Genomic DNA, 22,170 nt, shown 5'->3' with positions numbered 1-22,170 from the left:
TAAATATATGCAAATCATACTAACCTAAATGTCACTAACTCGATCTTACGAAAACTTGTCTTTTCCCTTTAATTAGTAAGGAAACACAGTAATGAAATGAATGTGCTGCCCTTCCCTGCCGCCTACCCCTTCTATCTCGATAGAGCGATCCCGCCTACCCGTACCTCTCCACCGCACTCCACTTTCACAGCAACTTTCCACCTTTATTTGGGAAATTGGTGTCGGCACTCAATTTTTCTTTCGTTTACGGTACATATGACTTGACTAGAAGCCAAATATATGAATACATTTGTATCTTAAAGTGGTAACGCAATTGTGAAGAAATGATAGTTTACCATATAAAGGATTTTGATATTATTATATACTGTTATTATTTTTTATATAAAAGTATTTTGCAACTGTTATTATTGTAGGTTGCCATATATTATTATATCAATCACCTTAATACCTTGTAAGGGCAACAGAACACCTGCATGAAGCAACATTCTAACCTCACTTCTACTGTATTACAGGTTACTGTACTTCAAAATAATTATTATAGTGCTATTATATACAAAATATTGATGTAATACCTACCGAAATAGTGTAGCTTATTATTAACTGTGTACTTATGAGCTGTGGCATGTTTCAGTTGATAATTGATTTCATGTAGTAGGTTTCGTTATTCGAAACTGTCTAACAAATTTCTCGTCATCCCACTCTTCAAAATTATTTGGACGCAGCCTAATTCGTTTTGCTGTTCTGATACAACGAAGCATCTGCTCCAAAACTTATCATCAGAATCAGTATCAAAATTAAATTGATCCTTCAAATCACCAGCTGTACGACGTGCAGCCATCTTGATTTCAACACCCGAGTTCCAACCTCCGGATAATGCCAATCTGCTACTCTGCCTTCCGGATTGCTAATCTGGAAGTTTAGCCTCCAGATTGCACATAACCAAAAGTCGTAGTACGCAATTACAACCGAACTTCCGGATAAATATGCCATCTGCCGGATAAGTTTAAACTAGAACTTTATCCGAGAGTTGTAGTACAGGCCCTTAGGCTGCTAAATTTCCAGAGAAATAAAGGTTAGGTCTACTTTTTTTTTTTTTTTAGAGGATATATTTTTAAGTGTAGCTATTAATTTTGTTATTATTTTTATGTGTTATTTTACTAAAGACGTAGAAAAAAATTAAGTTTGTTTTAATGAAATTTATTGATCACGTTTTATTTTCAATTCTGGTGGGATATTATTGCTTAGGCATACTTTTTTTTTTTTTCAAAGGATATGTTTTTAATTATAGCTGTTAATTTTGTTGTTATTTTTATTTGTTGCTTTACTAGAGACGTAGAAAAAGTCTGTTACAATAAAATTTATTGATCACGTTTTATTTCCAATTCTGGTGTGATTATTATTGCTTAACCTCATCCCACTTTGTGAACTACGTAAGCCTACACTACAAGTACCGGTACACGTAAGTTACTTCATTAATTCATATTTCCATTATTATTGTTGTAAAGGGAAATGCAAATTAATATTTATTGGTTTCATAGTTAAGGCCCGGTTGCAGAAACACCGATCAAAATATGATTGGCAATCAAGGAGGGTTTGATTGGCCATCAGTTCTATTTCTGTTGCAGAAAGAACAATCAGTGTTTGATCGGAAATCAGTCTTCCATCAGATTTGATCAACAGATTTTTGCTGGTTAAGTCATTGATCATCGATCAAGCAGGCTATTTATGTTGTTTTGTTTATAATGCAGTATTATATAGTAAATAGTTATAGCGTAACAATATTGTTTTCGACATAATGGATTCTTCTGATGAAGAAATTTTAAATGAAAAAAATATTATTAAGAAGAAGGCGTTTCCGTGATAGACATGAATTGTTTTTATGTGTAATGACAGAGAATTTGAGCAAAGATTTAGGTTAAGTAAGGATTCCTGTGTTTTGTTACTTTCAAAAATTGAAACAAATATATGCAGACAGATAAATCGAAACCTTCCACTTTCTCCTATGAACCAAGTTCTAATAATGCTGAGATTTTATGCTGTTGGAATTTTTCAGGCGGTCTTGGGTTATCTTGTTAGGGTCCACAAATCAACTATTTGCCGAGTAGTTAGGAATGTTACGTATGAAATTGCTTTGTTATGGCAGGGTCTCATAAATCCCCAAACTTCAAACAGGGAACGATTTGAAATCCAGAGAGAATTTTCAGCCATGTCAGGATTTCCAAGAGTAGCCTAATATTGATTGTATAGACTGCTCACATCCCCATCCAATCACCTGGTTGAAATGATGCCGAACTTTATCGAAATAGAAAAGGTTTCTTTTCTGTGAATATACAGGCAATATGTAGACTACACCATCATTGAAATTCTGGAATGTTGTAGCCCAATGGCAGAGTTCTACACATGACAACACATTATTTTTAATGAGTAGGTTACGAGCTCCATTTGTAAACAGAGAGATGGGAAATGGAATTATTTTGGGTTATGGAGGCTATGCATATTCCAATTTCTTGTCGATTCCCCTAGCAAATCCCACAACAGAAGCCCCCTCACTTTTTTTTTCTTCTTCATTTTCTTTCACTATATTGTAGTCTATATACAAATAGAATCCGCCTGTTTCCTTTCTACAAAAAGCAACAAAACAGCAAAACATTCACTTGTTTTCCTAGTCACCGCCCACTTGATGCATTCGTTTCGCGACTTTTAAAGAGCATCAAATTGGCTGTGGTTGCTAAATAGCGCTGTTGTCAAATGTATTTCTTTCTTAAATCAGCAATTAGTAAATTGAGACAAGTTGATTGGAGATTCACGTTTGTGCAACGCAATGAACAATCAAATAAATCAGACATCAACTGATTGGCGATCAGGGACTGATTTGATTTGCGTTTCTGCAACCGGGCCTTATCGCTATAATCTTGAATGAGTGAAGCTATTATAGTAATTTTCAGTTCGTTTTGCACAAACAAAAATTATATTAACTTATTTCTTGCAGGTATCTTCGAGTTTATGGTGGAATTTAATATACTTCATTAAAATAATAAATTAACTTTATGCATTTAATATTTCAATAATGGAAGAAAGGTGTTAATTTTTCCAAAAGAACACGACAACGAAAGTGTAACATATTTTGTGTCTGCTAGGAGAGAGAGATCTGCGATGATGAGGCGATAGTAGCGATCCTAGTGGTGGGCAACTACCCATGTTTGCATTTTTACTACATATTGAGCTTCGCGACTGTATATAGTAGACTGTGATCATACGCAACCTTGTTAAAGATTTATAGAAACTGGGTCAGTATTGAATGAAAGCAACAAAAGACTACGACGTGAACTTACAGAGAAAAAACTAGATGATATAGGAGAAGGATTGAAACACACCTCACAAAAGCTCTCCGTCGTCTCGCGAAAGATACTGGTGTCTCCAAAACCACAGCATATGAAGCCACTAAAATTCTTAAATCTTTAAGAGATGTGTTGTAGCAGACGGTCATAATTTCAAACACCGTTTATAACAAAGCTAAGTTCAGTAATAATAATAATACTGTCGAGCATGCGGGAGACGGTTTGCCGCGTGTTACGTGGCCTTCGGCCAATCGCGCGCCGCCAGATCGACCTACATTATTATGTAAGCTGACGCTCTGTAGTACAGAGACATTATTATGACGCTAGGCAAAAAAAGCCAAATGGTAATTAGTGAGATGTGAGTTTTTGCGTAGGCTAATTGCCACAAACAAATTTTTGAATATTGTGAGTTATGATCTAGAGAACTCAATTATTTCCTTACAAGAATTTGAACGCGGCGGGTTACTGTCGGCCCGTTTCCTGCGCGGTCTGCGTTGCGCGGGGTGTTAGAGGTGCGGCGTAGTAGATCCTCAGTTGCCATATGACTTTCGCTGTAGTCACGAGTTGTGTTACAAAAGTCTTTATTCTTTAAGTGTATAAAGTTAGTGTGATTTTAGTGATTAGTGATTATTGTGTATTTAGGTAATGCCTACCAACAAATTCTCATTGCGTGAACATGTGTATATGTGCAATACGTTAATAAAAGGCAGAAGGTCGTATGCGAAAACAAGACGTAAATTTCGAATGAAGTTTCCAAAAAGATTTGGTCTTCTGCCGAAACAATTAGAAGACTCGCTAAAAGATTTAAAGAAACAGGCTCAGTGAACAATAAAAAGTCAAACAGAAAACGTAGTGTTCTTACAGAAGACGAAAAATTAGATGAGATTGGTGAAAGATTAGAACATATCCCAAAAAAATCTCTGAAGTGTTTAACAAGCACAGGAAACTGGAATATCTCAATCCTCTGCAAGATATGCAACAAAATTATTGAAACTGAAGTCATCTAAAATTCCAAGAGTGCAAGCATTAAAGCAACAGACTCTGATAGTAGAGTACAATTTTGTAACTGGATGTTGGAGAAGGTGAATTCAAGAGAAATTGATCCGAAATTAATTTTTTTCTTATGAAACATGGTTCTAATTAAATGGACACGTGTGTTCTCAAAATTACGTATATTACAGTTCGGAAAAAACGGATTTAGTGATTGAAACACCCTTACATGGTGAGAAGATAGGGGTCTGGTGTGCAATTAATGGACATCGCATTATTGGCCTTCTTTATTTTTGAGGATACAATTAACAGTGAAATGTATCTCCAGTTAATTATCGACCCCCTTTTTTTTGACAAATTTACATATGCGGAACGATTGTCAGTCTATTTTCAACAAGATTCCGCCATTGCTCATGTAGCTGCCGTGTCAATGAGGGAATTACGGCGTATTTTTGGTACGAGTCTATAAATAATAATGTGTGGGCTCCACGAAGTCCAGATATAACACCCTGTGATTCTTATTTATAAGAAACACTAAAAGATAGAGTTTATACGAAAAATCCTCACTATATAGATGAACTGAAAGACTATATACGAGAAGAAATCGAGGCAATAAATGATGTGTAACTTCAGAGTGTTGTTCATTCGTTTATCAGAAGATGCTAGTTGTGTGTGGCGGCTGTTTCAGGCTGTTTCGGTCTATCTTTTTGGGTCACTTTTCATTTTTGTACTAGGCTATTTAGATAAATAAGACATTTCGGTCCTACGAAATTTTTGGTACATCGTTTTCGTTTTCGGCAATATACCATTTTCGTACCACGATTTTTTGATAGAGCACTTCGGTCACTTGGGTTACTTTATGTTTTTTGTCATTGCTTTGTTTCAGTCATGTTGCTTGGTCATTGCTTATGAAATAAATTTAATTTAAATTACATTTCCCAGCAACGGAAAAAAAAAAAAAACAATTTGCAAAGTGCAATAAAATATCTGAATAGAAGTAAAATCATTTTCTAGCAACGGGAAAAAAACTATTTGCAAATCGCAACAAAATTTCAGAGAAGTAAAATCAAGTATAGGCTATACTTAATATGATGAGCGAAATAATTTACTCCAGTAAAAATAAGCCTATGCTGGTCCTGAATGCATTTTCCTACCATTTTCTCAAGTACAAGAAGCAGAGAACCCGTCGATACTGGAGATGTGAGGACAGAGAAGCTTGTACAACGAGATTCACAACTGGAAGTGATCTTATGAACTTAAAGATTTTAAAAGGTAGTAACTTACTGACGTACACAGTCATCTTGCCGGTGTGAAAGTCGATTTGCCTAGAGTACACAATGCTATAAAACAACGTGCCGAAGACGCAGTGAATGAATCTTTAAGCCAAATTGTTCTTCATGCTATATCACAAGTCAGAGAGGAGGAAGTTATCAAGATGTTCCTGACAAAAATACCTTAAAACGGCAAGTAAACAGAATTCAAAACCAAGGCAGACTGGTGAATCCTCCTTAGCTTGCAGATGTACCTGTAGGTAACTAGACATTATATACTTAGGTACCGTACATTTAATGGCGACAATTCCTTCCATTTCATTTTGAGGATATAATGACCGAAGTAGGTACCAATATGCCATAATTACCCAAAAAGTAATTACCAATATGCAGTGACCCAAAGATAATAATGACCGAAAAAGCGTGGCCCAAGTGTCAGGTATCCATATATCTGTCTGTTTACCGAAAACGTGGGACCGAAACAGCCGTTAACCGTGGCGGCAAATGGGGGCCATTTTCAAGAACGACTGTGAGCGTGGTAAGTCCAAATTATTGAACATTTGTTGTTAGTTTTGTTATGTATTGTAGAAGTGCCGGAGAAATGGTTATGCGCTCGCCGGAAACCAAGCTAGCAGTAGGTTATGAGTCACCCGCCATTTTCTCGCCTCATGTTATAATAATGTCTTTGTATAATATACTCGTAGAACCTACAAATTGGAACACATTATTTATTAATGTCCAACTTAATGCAAATAAGGTGAAATTTCGGTTTGGTGTCAATTCATCCAGAGAATTTTCGCCCAGGAGCATTTTCATCCTCGGAACAGTCGTCCATTAGATAATTTGCCTAAAACTATTAATCCAAAAGAAAGTTCAATCAAAGAAAATTGTCCCACATGTATAATTTTAGTCTTTTATGTATTACCGTACATTTTTAATTTCGTAGTTCTGTCAAACACCATAATTCACATTGCCATATTATAACCATAAGAATGCAGCTATCCAATAATATTACCATCATTTTTGTAATCATCATACCGGGATGCAATGTTCTGCAGCCTAACATTCAGGTTCTGGTACTTTTTTGTGGTTTTCTGATTCGATGGGACAGCTTTCGAAGCAAATATTATTCGATCAAAATCATCTTCATCATCACTGTCATGGTCATCAAAACTATTAAACGTGAAAAACTTTTCACACTTGTTATTTGGAATTCTTGTGGTAAAGCATGAAGATCTGATAGTGACTTTGAGTTTGAGGGAAATTTCCTCTGAAGTCTTTTATTAATGTTTCTTGTTAGTGACTCACGCAAAGAAAGGAACAGGAGCACTCATGATGGTACACCCTCCGGCTCACGTTGAATACTTTGCGCTGGGCCTGCAACAGGCTCATTCTCTGCAGCTCTCTTTAGCTTAATACAATGCCTTAGGGCTTTCAATTCTTCTAGCGATGATGGATAATCGTGATCAACAGCCTTCAAAACCTGTACAACGTTAGCATCAGAAACTGTAGTAATAGCCCATTTCGTGCAATTTGGTTTTCTTCTACAAACCCAATACAATTTAGTTCTGTTAGAATTTTTGAGTGCAAATTGTATAGATATCCTATGTAGACAAAATTATTCCATTCCTTTCATTTTGTATAATTTCTCCCTGGTCACCCAGACCTGTTTTATGAGCAACTGCAAATTCAAAACAAATTTATACAAAAGGGAATATTGTTGGATGAATGTTCCTAGGGTGAGGGTAAGAATGGAATATGTTGGGCGAATTATCTTTGGATTAATATTTTTGGATGAATTTTCTTGGGTGAATTGTCTCTTGTGTGAAATATTCATGGATTAAATGGCCGGACCCCGAAATTTCGATATACTCTCACACCACATAAGGGAAGAGGTCGTACTGACGAAAAATGTTCACATAAACATTGATATAATTTTAAAACTTGTGGAGATAAAGCACAAAAGGCATTAAAAGTGACAAGGAAGAAAGACAAAACGACTTAATTAATGGTTGCATTTATTGCTTATTCACATGATATCAATGCACAGCTCATTGCACGTTTTCGCCCTGTTGACAACAATAAGTATTGCTCTTCTGAGGTCAGCACTATTCACATTGTGAGCGACCAGTTCATTCTTTATGTTTATTTGTTTTTGTACACACAGACAAAATATCTACATCAATTTGAATAGTGCTGCTCTCAGATCATGTCAGAGGAGAGACAAGCACTATTCCGTTGTACATAGTCATTCGTCTTTCCTTCATACTATTTGAGGAGGTAACTTTCAAAACGTGTTTTGTCACACTAATGCTATTTTTCAGAGTAGGCAAAAAACGTGTATTGCCATTGTTCTGCAAGCTACATTGACAAAAATTACTAAACAATCTTATGAAGAAAATGTTTAAAATCAAGTTTAAAAACATCTTTCAAATCAAAATTTGTAAATTTTGGTTTAGAATTTGGACAAAACATGTTTGAATGAACTAAATGGACAAAGCATGGTTTGAATGAAGAAATTTTGGACAAAACGTGGTTTGAATGAAAAAGCTTTGGGAAAAATGTGTTTTCTCAAACACAAAATTGTTTAATATTGAAATTTTAAATGACAACTTCATGAAAAATTATAAACTTGAAATAATATTAAGTTTTTAAGTGAAAACCAGTCTTCATAGGAAGATGTTACAAAATAAACTTTATTTAAATATGCAATTCACATCTTTCATCTACAAATCTTAGTTACTGAGAGAAAAAAAAAAATTATACCAACTCAAACTAAATTTGTCTAACTTAAATTCTTGAAAATATTGTCACAAAAATGTTCAAAATGTATAAATATTTATGACACCAATAGAACAATTATCATAGATTTAAGAAAGGCCTAACTTTTAGAATTGCTAAATGATACCTTGGGTAAGTTAATTAATGTTATTAAATAAAACAATTTTAAATTAATATCAGAAATTTAGTACCATTTACCTATTGTGTAAATGGTACATCAATTTATTTATACTTAGGCCTAGTATAGTAGCTACCTATTTACCATAAATATTTATAACTTTTTTATATGAAATAAATTAACATAGCCAATTTTTAAGTTTTTATCTCTAGGAATTTAAAAAATGAAATATTTTATACCAATTTTAGGCATAAATTAAATTTTTCATACGAATGTTAGGCCTATACTCTTTATTTTTACAACAACTGTTGTGTCCAAAGACAGCTCTGAACTTCACAATGATACCAAGAGGCAAGAGCACTTCCGAGGCAACTAGTCTGGGACACAATGGGGTAGAGTGGCCAGTTCCTTTCCTCATTACAACAATTATGGAACACATTATTTTCCAGAATGTTTAACCTACAGTAAGTTATATGTACATTGAAAAAAAACGCACAGGTGCGTATGCACACACACAATTATCTAAATCAACAATAAGTATTTCAAATCCCACTGCTAATTATGTTTAGGCGTAAAGACTTCCAAGAACAACAATAATATTGCAACTGGATTTGAGGATAAACTTTAGTGACACACGAACGTAACATTTTTGTTCGTGTTCACAGTCATTGCGTTACGTGTGTCACGCGTTTTTCTTGTAGAATTTGTACATAAGTCAAAATATTACCCATATAAGAAGCTGATTGTTATGTGATGTGTCTCACTTTTCCATTTATGAAACATTAAAAAATGAAATGGTTTTGAAGAAATATAAACAAATGTCCACTTGAGCGTGACACACGAACTCTCAACCTTTCTTTGTATTGGATTGATGCTTTTATGTTCGTAGCGTTTATTAATTTAACAGCACTGTAGTGACATAGTTACCATAGCGAGGAAAAACGCTAGGAACTTATTCACCATCCCAATAATAATGATAATTGTAATCAAGCACGAAATAATCATTGTATTACGGTTTCTATGCATTATAATTATTAGTAAAGTTCAGAACTTTATGTTTAATTGAATTTAACATACAGAAGTAATGATTTATTTGCCTTAAATGTGCATTCAAATATGTGATTTCTAATAGAAAATTTCGCGCTCTTAAACCACAGACTTATTTATGCTTTTTCTCCTACATAAGTGTTGTTACACAATCAGTGTTGTCAGCTTCAAAAAATTCGGATCATGACGAAAAAAAATGGCATACAGTCATAGGCGGAATTATGGGGGCTTAGGGGGGGCACTGCCCCCCCCCCAAACTTATCTGAACTCTTTTTATTTATATTAATGTTAAAAAATATTGCATTCAAAATATTTTTCTTGCTTTTGTTTCTGATTAAGTTTCTGTGTTTAAATTGACGAAATAATGTCTTCTGATCATATGTCTGGACTATAATATTTATTTTAAATTTCTGAATGTATAAGAATTTCTATATCTCATTTGAGAATTGGAAGCACTGTAATGTTTCTTTTGTAACAGCCTGTACTCATGTGTTAGAAGTCTGCAGATGTTCAGGTTGCTACTTGGAGAAATATTAATAACTGCTGCACAACAATGCAGAAAAGAGAAGAGTGATCCCGGTATAATGTTTAAACTTAAAGACGGAATTAAATAAAATAATTAGAATTTATATTTCATATGACATTTTGCTTTTTGAAATAAACAGATAAATTAAATGTAAAACTGTCTGTATATCTGATACAATTTTACTTTCAGTTTATTGTTATGAATATGTTATAAAAATACCGATCTGTGACAACAATGCACAACGAAAACGGAACTGTGACTTTGTATCTACTGTCAATTCACCATTATTGTGATTGCCAGTTGTGCGAGAGATTTCGGGGCAATGAGTTCGCGAGACATTCGTTCATTCTTTGTGAGTGTACAAAAATCTAAAAGTGGGTTAACTAGTGTTGAAGATGCTCCAGTTGCAATATCAGTAATCACCACCACCACCACCACTACTGAGCTAATGCTAGTGTAACCAGTACTGTGCATCTATGTGATGAACTGATGATCAGGCTACTGCTAGTGCATCTGTGGCTCAAAATAATAACAAAATGCCGGTACTTAAAGGAAAGAAAAAAAAAGTGAACTTTAAGAGGGGGGAAGGTAAATGATGTCCCCTACAACCTCGTTATATCGGGATTCTATGCTTTTGCTTTGCCCCCCCCCCCTCCAAGAAAACAGTTCTCTCTCCGCTTAATATAGTAATTTAGAAATCTTCTCACCATTCGTGAGCTGCCACAAGGGACAAAGAGTACTTAACCATATAAATGTTTACAAGTTCATTAAACCATTGATTTTGTTTTGACAATGAAACTCCTACAAGTACATAGCTGCAAATACATTTTTAGATTAGTGGAAATATACCTAGTTTTAGAGAGAGAAGTATTGAATTGAATCGAATTTAAGAGGGGGAGGACTTTAACAACCCTAACACTGCGACCTAAAAGATCTATTGCGCATCCCCGTCATAATATCCAATCAGTCCAATAGTTTGATGTTCTTAATGAACTGAATCAAACTACGGACGGGGACGGTTGATAGCTCATCAAGCTTCGGAAAAAGAGAGAGAGAGTTAAGTGTTACAAAAAAGTAAAGAATGTTAATGAACTTAGTTTCATTTCGAATATAGGTGATGCTTCAGAAGAGCAATTGATCCTTTCAATGCAGCTAAGGTTACAATCGGAATAATAGATGTAGGTATTCCAAGCCTCTTAAACACATCTTTCATGAAGAGAGTAGCAGTACCTCTTGCTCTAACCAGCAGTCCGATTATTTCAGGTTCTTTTAACTGGTAGTTTTGGAGGTAATAGGGAATGATGGGATTGTAGATATACAGTATACAGTATAAGAAGTAGAGATTCATGAAATTTTCTTTTTCGTGAAAATGTCTCTTTTTCATGGAATGGCCAAATAATAAATATTACTACTCAGCGATGTATGAAATGGAAGGACAAAGGAACTGACCATCCTACCCCATTATCTCCTGGCTTAGTTGCCTCATGATTGATGCCTTATTGGTGTCACTTATGATGTTCAAACCTGTCTTTGAATAGTTGACTAAATAATAATAATAATAGTAATAATAATAATAATAATAATAATAATAATAATAATAATAATAATAATAATAATCAGAGAACTTGAGACTATGAACACTGCTCTAACTTACTGTGTTTTTTGTTTCTATATTACAGGACATCCTTCCGGAGGATTTGTATTTTGATCTAAGTGATAACAGTGATGAACTATTTAGTTTAAATGAAGACTATGACGATGTCTACGACGATGAATTTAGCTGTGTCAGATCAGTTGTCTCGCAGCAAAACAGAGATGACATCACACACCAGCTGCAAATCAAAGAGAAAGAAAATGAAAACCTGAGAGTATTAATTAGCACTAAGGACAACGAAATGCAAACATTGATAGAAGAGATGAAGAGGCTCAAGAAGGAGCTGGAGGAAAAGAAGTCGAAGACTGGAAAAGAGTGAGTAGTCCACTACTGTGAAGATAGCGGTACTCATTCACGATGCACAAGACTTGCACATCATTGTTACACATATCAACAATTGCACGGAATTCGAAATGCTCAGCTTAAAAAATGGCACCACGTTTTAAAAATTTCATTAACGTTTATACACACAACACGCCATAGCCTGTATGTGGCGCAACTCCATCTTTCACTGTTCTTTGTCAACTATTTGCTATGAAGGCTCTGCGAGTTGTATGGGAAAGACCAAGATTCTATCAAAATTCTATACTAACCGGAATCTCAGCCATAGGCGGAGTCTCCGCCGCGGAGATAGGATGATTTCTTTAGAGGGGGCACAATAGAACTAGAGAGCTGTGCCATCACTTACATGGTCACCATTTGTAGGTTGGATGTCATCACCGCAATAATAGCAGACACACTAACCTGTAGTGTTAGCAGGTTCTTCTTCATTACTAGAGCGTTTCGTTTGTGATTTTGAATACAAGTTAGGTGTACATCGATCATACTAGCTTCACTTGGTATGGAAGCAAGTTGTGAGTCAACAGTTCACGATGCTAGTCTCCCCACATGCTTCTGTAGGCCTACCGTCTTTTGATGTTACATACCAGTTTCAATCATAAAAATTATGCACGTATTGACAATCAAAGATTCAAATAGTGTAGTCATCTTTTAAAAGACTATTAATTTATAAACTTTACAGATGTTTCTATCACATGTTAAAAATGACTTAGAACCACACCTTATATAACTTTATATTGGTTTTATGCATGTTTTTAATTTTAGTTCATAATAAGCACGTATGCTTCTTCTTGTATTTCACCTATGTTCAATTTGTCAATATGTCTCTCCACCTGAAGATGATTTTTAAAAACTCAAAAATATTAGTAGAATTATAACCTTGTAATGTGAAATAACAGACAATTGTTTCTGTGTTAATTGATAAGTTGAATTGGGCATTTTGTAATCGATTACCTCTTATACAATGCAGTTACATATCACTAAAACTATTATTAGAAGTGTGAAAAAGGTAATAATAAGAGATTAAATCTAGGGTCTAATGTGTTAAATAATATTTTTTTTCTAAGTGATTAAAATGAGCTTCATAAAATTAACATTCAACATAATGTTTAAAAATATTTACTTTAAAACTACATATCATATATAATTACATTTTTTTATAATTCATATTTCTTCTAATCCAGTATCACGATTATAGTAATACTTTTCATGAAAATTGACACGACAAAATTCATAACCCAAAACAAATTACGTTGTTGCACACTGTTGATAATAAACTAATTCCAAACGCATAACATTCGGACCCACGAGTGCCACCCACACAATGATAAAGCTACGAAATTTAGTCCTTATACTTGCAAGATTTATTACTTAAAACACAACATTCTTGTTATGAGAAATTACAGAATAATTTACCGGTTTAGGTATTTTGAATTCAGAACTACTGAAATGTTAAATGTAGTAATCAGTAAATTTGGAATGATGAGTTATTTTGAATGCTTGCAGAATGGAACGCTGCAGTTCTATAAACTGTTATTTTATTGCACACAAAGCAGTGAATTGAATTAACTCTACACAATAAACCATGTTCTCTTTCAGATTCACTTCGGGGATAAGTAGGCATGAAAATCCTCCATTACAATCCAGCATTAATGTAAGTACTGTTGTATTTCACCATTGCTATTTACTACTAACGTAATAGGGGGAAACTTACAGATGTCAGTCTTCTACACTTAGAAGAAATTGGTAGTGGTACCAGAATGAAATTTAAACTGTAACTTGTTACTGGTATGATTTTATTTAATTTCTTGTTCTATTTGAAGTCGAATAAATATCGTACTTTTTTCGTCATTTCAGAGCAAACAATAGAAATAAAATACTTTCACTTGATAGAAAATTGCTTACCGTAATTAACTAAGCAGATATTTGATGAAATTCTAGAGTACTTGCGAAATTCAAACATATGTTGTTCTACTGATGAACCACAGATATCGTAAGTCAGTATGTTGCAAATATGATTGTTGACAAGTTAAGTGAGGATGGACCATGTGACTCTCCTCTGGATTGCTGTAAAGCTTAGCAGAAAACCAGTAATTTCAAAATTGCGAACTTATTTGATGATGGATTGCGAATTCTGTAAATTTTCAATTATAATTTGTAAATTAAAAATACATATGCCATTACATCAAATGTTTTACATGGACACTTCCAATCCTTTAGCATAGGTTTCAATTGACTGCTGTGGCTGAGATTCGAATCCACAATCTTTAACACGATATTTAGGCCACATAGCTACGGATCCCAACAAGTGCTAATGCGTTAAACACGTTATACAAGTGTCTGAACACGTTGAGTTTTGAGAGCTATCAGCAAAGGAATAAAGCACTGTTAACAAAAGCTGAAATATATAATTGATCAAATGGCGATCTTACTCTTGTTAATTATGTAAGCATGTGGGGCTTACAGCTGTTTCGGTGCTACTTGACACCATCTTCAGAGCCTTCTGTGTCTCGGCGCCATCTCAACTACGCTGCCTGTTGTGTGGGTGCATTTGTGTGATGAAGAGTTGTGTCAAATAGGGTGTGTGTTCTGAAATTGATCTGTGTGTTGAAAATTTGATTAGGGTGTGTTTTAGTGTGTCTGTATATTTCATATTGTTCTTGTGTGTTGAGTTTTTGGCTTTTGGGTTGTATGTGTAGGATTTCCATGTCTGTATTTATCAGTGGCGTATACTGGTTAAAGGGTTTGGGCTACCGCTGACCCTATTATTACACAAAATATATCTAACAATTACTTTAATTTTAATTACTATGGTAAAACTAATAATACAAAATTATTACATTATGTTATATTATAAACTTTTTCTTTTGTAATTTCCTTGGGCTACCGCCGGTAGCCCCGGTAGCCCCGGTAGCCCGCAAAATACGCCCCTGGTATTTATGTTATTGTATGTGTGGTTAGCGTTAGTTATGTGTTCGGCATATGTAGATGTATTGTGTCCTCTGGTTATTGCTTTAAAACACACCCTAATCAAATTCTCAACACACAGATCAATTTCAGAACACACACACTATTTGACACAACTCTTCCTCACACGAACACACCCACATAACGGGCAGCGAAGTTGAGATGGCGCCAAGACACAGAAGGCTCTGAAGATGGTATCAAGTAGCACCGAAACAGCTGTAAGCCGCACATGCTTACATAATTAACACGAGTAAGATCGCCATTTAATCAATTATTTATATTCAAGTGTTAAAAGTAGTGTACGAAAGATTCAACATGGAAAAGCTGACAATTTTTATTTTCCCATGAACAAACCTAGATCTGCTAGCAAACAAACATTGAGATGCAATGTGGATGCTGGTATTTCAGAGATCTGTGATATCTCTTAGGACATAAACCATTTCCTGTGACTTCTTTTGTTGTGTAGTATTTACGAATATTTTTCTCTAAAATGACCGTTATCTTTTGTTCTATTTTCTTGATTAAAGTCGTTCAAATTGACCTGAAAAGATGTTGTTTTATGTTACTTTCTCATTCGATAAGTATCTACGACGTAAACTCAATTATTAGCAAAATTTGGCCTTAAATCATGCCAAATATTTTAAGGTTGTCATAGAAAACTCGTGTATTATGATACTCAAATATTTTTAAAAGATTAGTTTGAAAAGTATTGTTCTAAACAAAATTATTTGTTCTTTCATATAAGTGGGGTGTCATTGAACAGTAAATGGTAGGACTAACAATGGGTACCGTAAATGTTTCTGTATTCAAAATGATCCCAACCAGTGGATTGACTATGAACAGTGGGAAGGAGGGAATCTGAGGCATTAAAAAATATTTAGCTTTGTTTCCTATAATCTATAACACCTCATACAAGTTTAATAGAAAGTAATTTTTAATATCTTCAGAAGTTGTGGTTTAATTTACAGAAAAAAGAAATCTAAAATGTATATTATACAATTTATATGTGAGAGATTTTACTAAATCTGCAATGTATACATGAAATGTGATTTTAATTTTTGCAATAAAAGTCTAGGTTTCTCTTTTGATTTGAAAGCATTGAAAATTATTTAATTTGTGTGTAAGTTATTGTGAATTACTCGTATAATAATGTAATACAAACTACGGAAATGAATATTAGTGACGACATGATAGAGAACTGAATAAAGTTGCTATAAGACGGATAAAATGTAAAACTCTATGATACCGTACAGTAATATGTTACATACCTTAATCACCTTCAGGGACGAAAAAAGGATGGTATGTACTCCCAGCAAGAGTAATAAGTGGACCACTTGAGTAAAAAATAAAAAAATAATATCAATAATAACAGCAACAATAATAATAGTAGCAACAATAACAGTAACATAACAACTCACCTCTGTACACAGGGACGAATTTTACACACAATCACATATTATTAACACTCTAGAGGGGAACTTTTTGACACTTCGAAACTTTGTGTCTTCAAAATCACTCTTTGCTAAATTTTAATGTTCAATATTCATCAAACAAATTATTTCAAAGTGGTTGTATTATTCGATTTTTTAATAAAATTAATTATTTATTAATTTTATCTTGGAAAATGAACGTTCTGCAGATGCATTGATCACAAACAGTCAAACAATTATCATAACAATTTATATCTCCAAGATGAGGGGCCAAAAATGTTGTTGTTGTTGTTTTCTAATGTCAGGCGTTTGACAATAAAGTCACTTGACCTCTTGCACTCCAATATTTTTCAAAGATATTGTCATGGTTAGCCATTGAAGCACAGATTTTGAAGTGTTCGTTAAATGGCAAGTTGTAGCCAATTTAAGTGAACACCATATTTTAACGCTTTGGTGGCTACTTCATCCACACACAACCTCCAGAATATCTGGAGGATCACACCTGCAGTTGGTCGATGGGTCCACTGGACTTAGTTGGGAGATCTTGTTGATCACCAGTTTTCCTTCCTTAAGGCACTGGAGGACGATTTTAGTGCCATAGCAGGTCAGCACTAGGAACAGAAAAATAGAAAGGGTAGGAAGGAAAGTGAAATAAACCCCTAGGCCTCGAATGCTCTAATACCATCGGAGTCGAAGAAAGTAAGATTGCAGTCAGAGGATTGGATAGGAAAGGGTAAAGAGGGGATTAGATATTGAATAGAGGAAAATTATACCAAATTCGGTCATTAACTCATCAAGCTGACTAGTGCTAATTGATGAGTAGCCCCTCCCTTTAGTTCAACTTGTAAAATTATGCTTACTAACAGCTGCACCACGGGAAGGTAGGGATGGGACATTGGGTATTTGTCCAAGTTGGTTTCTTAAGCCTTCAATGGGAAAGATTAATGGCTCTCCCTCCATATTCGACAAATACCTAATTTCCAATATCATCCTTTTTGTTGCCAGTGGAACTGAAATAGTTAATTAGTTTTGGAATTTCCTTGAAACTTTCTGCTCATTCTTTAGGTATCTTTCGCTTAGCACTATCACTTTTAAAATGCCTCATTACTAATGACAGAAAAAATAACACAGGTACCGGTATCAGTACTCGATTTAACACTACCAACCGGTACCAGTACTCGATTTAACACTACCAGTATATTTATTATTATTATTATTATTATTATTATTATATTATTATCATATTATTATTATTATTATTATTATTATTATTATTATTATTACTATTATTATTATTATCATTATCATTTTAAGGCTCCTTTATTACTCGAGGACTCTGACAGTACCAGTACCAATTTGCCCATGAATTGAAAAAACAGTGATCACTTTAACCTTATCATCTTGGAAGACAATTTTTTCATAAATTTGAGTGATATGGGATAATATATTTTGTTTTGTATAATGTTCTCAAAAAAACGTCTCTGAAATTATATATTCGCTCCTACTCAAGTGTCACATAAATTCGAGGAAAATATATTTGGTGCTGACTTAGGTGCAAATATGGTTTTGAAAGACTTAACTTGACGTAATTTATTGTACAGTAAATGAATCATTTTTATGCAGCTTAGTGATGTGTGAAATAGAAGAAACTTGATAGGTACTTTTTAGAACATTTAAATGAAAAAAAATACAGATGTCAAAATGCACATACGGTACCAGTAATAAATTCTCTAGTAAATAATGCTAGTAGGCCTATTCAAAAAATACCATAGTATTCGATAATTCCACGCGAATGTCTCCCAGCCAAAGAACAAGCTTATTGATACTCAGCTGACTAATGAGAATCGTATTACACTGATAGTGAAACATGATGCTAAAACTAGTATTTATTTGATAATGGTGGCAAGCGCAGCATTTAATTTATCTCAGTTTCCTTGTTTTGCGCAGCCAAGATTGTAGGTACCTAACTAACTTTAATTAGGGTAGGATTAAAGCAGAACTTGTTCTTATGCTGGTTTCTGACAGAAAACATGCAATGTTCATTAGCTTATTGGTTTGGATTCGAGTACGGTATAAATTATTCTATAACTATTCCTCCTGACATGAATCAATGTGCAACATGCATAACACTCTTTATACAAGTTTACTTGTGCGGCGTTCATCAGGATTGAAAAGACTGCATCCTATTTTTTTTTAACCATGATTGTGTGATAAAGGGAATCATCATACGTCAGAATAGAAATGGAATTGCTCCAGTGGAATTAGATAGCCAGTGCACACGAAGAAATAATTATTAGGCCTATATCTTTACTATTTCCAATTAACGAAGGATTTATTAAATATACAGGGTGATTCACGAAGATTTACCGCCACTCATGGAGCTTATTTCCGAAGATACTCTAAGCAAAAAAGTCATATAAACATTTGTCCTAATCTCAATATTTTCACACTAATTTGAAGTTATTTGTAAAATACCTTTTTTCTTTAGTTTTAAGGGTACCGGTAGTTCATTCTTTATTTGTAATATTCTTTTACCCTTAAAACTCAAGAATAAAGGTATTTTACAAACAATTTCAAATTAGAGTAACACTTAAAATAATGAGATTAGGACAAATGTTTATATGATATATTTTGCTCAGAATGTCTTCTGAAATAAGCTCCATAAGGGACGGTAAATCCTCGTGAATCACCCCGTATGTTAAGCTACAAGAAGAGCTAATTCGAATTAAATTAATTTGATCTAGGGCATGTAATACCGGTACATAACAAACTTACTAAAATAGTAAATATAAGAATATAAATACTGAGCCATATGAAGAAATGATAATTATGTCGTTACTGTTTCCAATTTACAAAGAATTTATTAAATATAGGCCTATGTTAAGCTAATTCGAATTAAATTAATTTGGCCTAGGCACAGCGCATGTAATACTGGTACATAACAAACTTGCCAAAATAGTAAATATAAGAATATCAATACTGGTATGGTACCGTACCAATAAAAATAATGTGAATTAAGCCAGAGACGTCAATAAACAAGGTTACCATGATTCAGAATTTAGAAATACGAGTAAGACTCCAAGTGACATGGCCAAAAGGTTGAAACTACTTTACATGTTTATTGTCATTAATAGAAAAAAAAAACAATAAAGGAATAATACTAGATCCGACTATCAGGTTTGAAAAAATGCACAACAGTCAACTGATGTTGAAAGAATAATGATCTATGAACCATGCATTCCTTATTTTAGCAAGCAGTATAACATGATGGCTAATGTTGGTTCTTTTTGGAGTTCGTGGTACCATCTCCAACTACACTTATGACCTGTTAAAATCAATGAGATTCATATTTTGGAATTTCCTGAAGGATTCAGTTCAAATTTTGCAATTTCATTTTTTTTTTCTTAAATAATATAATTTCATCTTCACTTTAATTTCCTTGCGAGATTTTGTTATATATTTGTTCATTGTTTCATTATAAACTTCTTTGAATGAATATGTTCTGGCTGGCAAGCGCAGGAAGAATTCGAAGTGAATTTGATGTTCTTGGAGAGATGGACTGCAACAGACGAAAGTTGACTGACTGCTAATAGATACAAGTACCGTAGTTTGGATCTAGAGGAAGTAACAGAATGGAATGACATCACATATTGATAATCGAAAGCACACATTCTGAGCTTACAAACGAACCACATTCAGTACCGGTACAAAACTAAATGAGTGTACCTAAGCCGTCTGAAGAAAACTGTGGAGAATTGACTTCATTACTGAATGTGTTGATTGTATATTATTTGTATATTATTGTAGACATCTTGTATGTTGGAAAAACATGTATGTAACTGCATATTTATTATGTATTCACTCTGACGATGCCATGAAATCATTGTATTTCCTAAGGCTAATAAATATCTATCTATCTATCTATCTATCTATCTACTCGTTACACTTATTACAATACAGGCCTAGAAAAATTGTCTAATTTAGCCAAGTGCAATAACAATTTCATTACATTCAATTTATCAAGATTAATTCAGTCTTAGAATAGCATAAAAGAGAGGTACTGGTAACAAAATAGTTATTTTCTATTTGTTTGTAAATAAACCTAGAGTGTTATTAACATCAAATGTAAGTTAAGTGTTGTATAATACAAGCTTTATTGAAATTTCGAACTTTTTCTGTTATACTTCTTCTATTCTTCCCCTATTCTTATCTTCAATCTTTTCCTTTATTATTTGCAACTCATATGAAAGACTAAGAAACATAATTGAGGGCTTAGAACAAAAAAAGAAACAGGTAAGTGACGGAAACCTAGTTTTGAGGAAATTACAGTTAAAGTTTTCCATGCAATGAAATATTACATACCAGTACTGGTTTGGGGAAGTTTTTTTTAACTTTGTATCTATTAAGTATGTAATAAATATTAATACTGAGGTGAAATTAAGTTCGTACATTCATTATAGGCATAGGAATAATTTTCACAAAATACTTAACTGATTTTGAAAACATTCTCATTGAAATGCAAAAACAAGGTAAGTGATTTTAACATAATAATAATGTCATTTAGCATTTTCATCTACTTTGTTTATGGTTAATTTTCCGTTCTTTAACAACTCTTTGAACATCTTAGGTCATTCATTGATGAAAGTCGACCTGGGCGGCTCAGGTGGATGGGTACTAGCCGCCTGTCTGTTCCCAAGATCGCGGGTTTGATCCCGTCTCAGGTCGATGGCATTTAAGAGTGTTTGAATGTCAGTAGATTTACTGGCATGTAAATTATCTCCTGTGGGACTAAATTCCAGCACACTGGCGATGCCAAATGACCTAAGATGTTGAAAGCGTCATTAAGTAACATAAAATTAACCATAACCAAAACCATAGCAGATTCTGCTTTACGCAACTAATCAGAGTCACTGGACATTTCACTGTCTTCATTGATTGACGCTTCTGCAGGTATCACATCCTGAATTTTGGTGGAGTCGGGTTTCTGGAACCTGTTGATGAGGCAGACTGTCGAAGAAAGTGTAATGAACATGAGATATAAGTGATATAAGTTCCTGCAGGTTTTTGTATTTTGCAACTTTTATGGCTACACCTCCTGGTTAGAGGTTTGAGATGAGAGCATTACTTCTGATTGTCTGTCCCAAGTTATAATAAGTTAACTTTTCTGAAGGGGATGCCCTCATTCAGGGTTTGTTTGAAAAGCATAGTTAAAGATCCTTTCTATGAGTATCCATGATATTTTGTGCCGTAGCAAAGTATTACTGTCTTCATCTTTGGTTATGATCGTCTTTGTAAATTTATCCATGGAATTAACTGTGGAGAAATCTTAATTGTTCATTGGAATAACAGAAATTTTTTTCATGTTGCTTTCAATACTGATTCAATCCTCAGGAACAAAGACATTATTAACCACAGGCTTACGCATTTCAATCAAGCCAAAGTCCTGACCGCATTCCGTATAAGTATGGCCTGGCTCCAGGAACTTGTGATCAGTGACTTTATTGTACTAGTCTTCACAATGTACATCCAACATTTGAGCAGGTTTTTGTTTCGATTTTGACCAACGCAGCATTTGTTGTATGCAATGATTCGACTCACTTCATGTAAACCTTCACAATATTTCTTCAGACAGGAACCAATTTCTTGCAATCCTCTTGAGGCAGTGTTTTCATCCCACGTGAACATGGTGGATTTACTGGTTTCAAAATT

At 34.0% G+C, this 22,170-nt stretch overlaps 1 protein-coding gene across 17 annotated transcripts in view; it reads left to right on the top strand.

The window, feature by feature from the left end:
* Positions 1–22,170, top strand: part of LOC138713481 (uncharacterized) — a 123,448-nt gene that overhangs the window by 87,851 nt on the left and 13,427 nt on the right. For 13 of the 17 annotated variants that reach the window (XM_069845627.1, XM_069845621.1, XM_069845628.1 and 10 more), the window contains 2 exons: positions 11,751–12,040; positions 13,664–13,718. In XM_069845627.1, coding sequence (XP_069701728.1) covers positions 11,751–12,040; positions 13,664–13,718 — 345 coding nt within the window. The remainder of the gene's footprint in view (positions 1–11,750; positions 12,041–13,663; positions 13,719–22,170) is intronic. The other 4 variants (XM_069845629.1, XM_069845630.1, XM_069845631.1 and 1 more) reach the window with 1 other exon arrangement.

The sequence above is a fragment of the Periplaneta americana genome, chromosome 14, assembly GCF_040183065.1.
Source record: "Periplaneta americana isolate PAMFEO1 chromosome 14, P.americana_PAMFEO1_priV1, whole genome shotgun sequence".
Lineage (NCBI taxonomy): Eukaryota > Metazoa > Arthropoda > Insecta > Blattodea > Blattidae > Periplaneta > Periplaneta americana.
The sequence above is the reverse complement of the archived record's forward strand: the minus strand, read 5'-3'. Positions and strand labels throughout refer to the sequence as shown.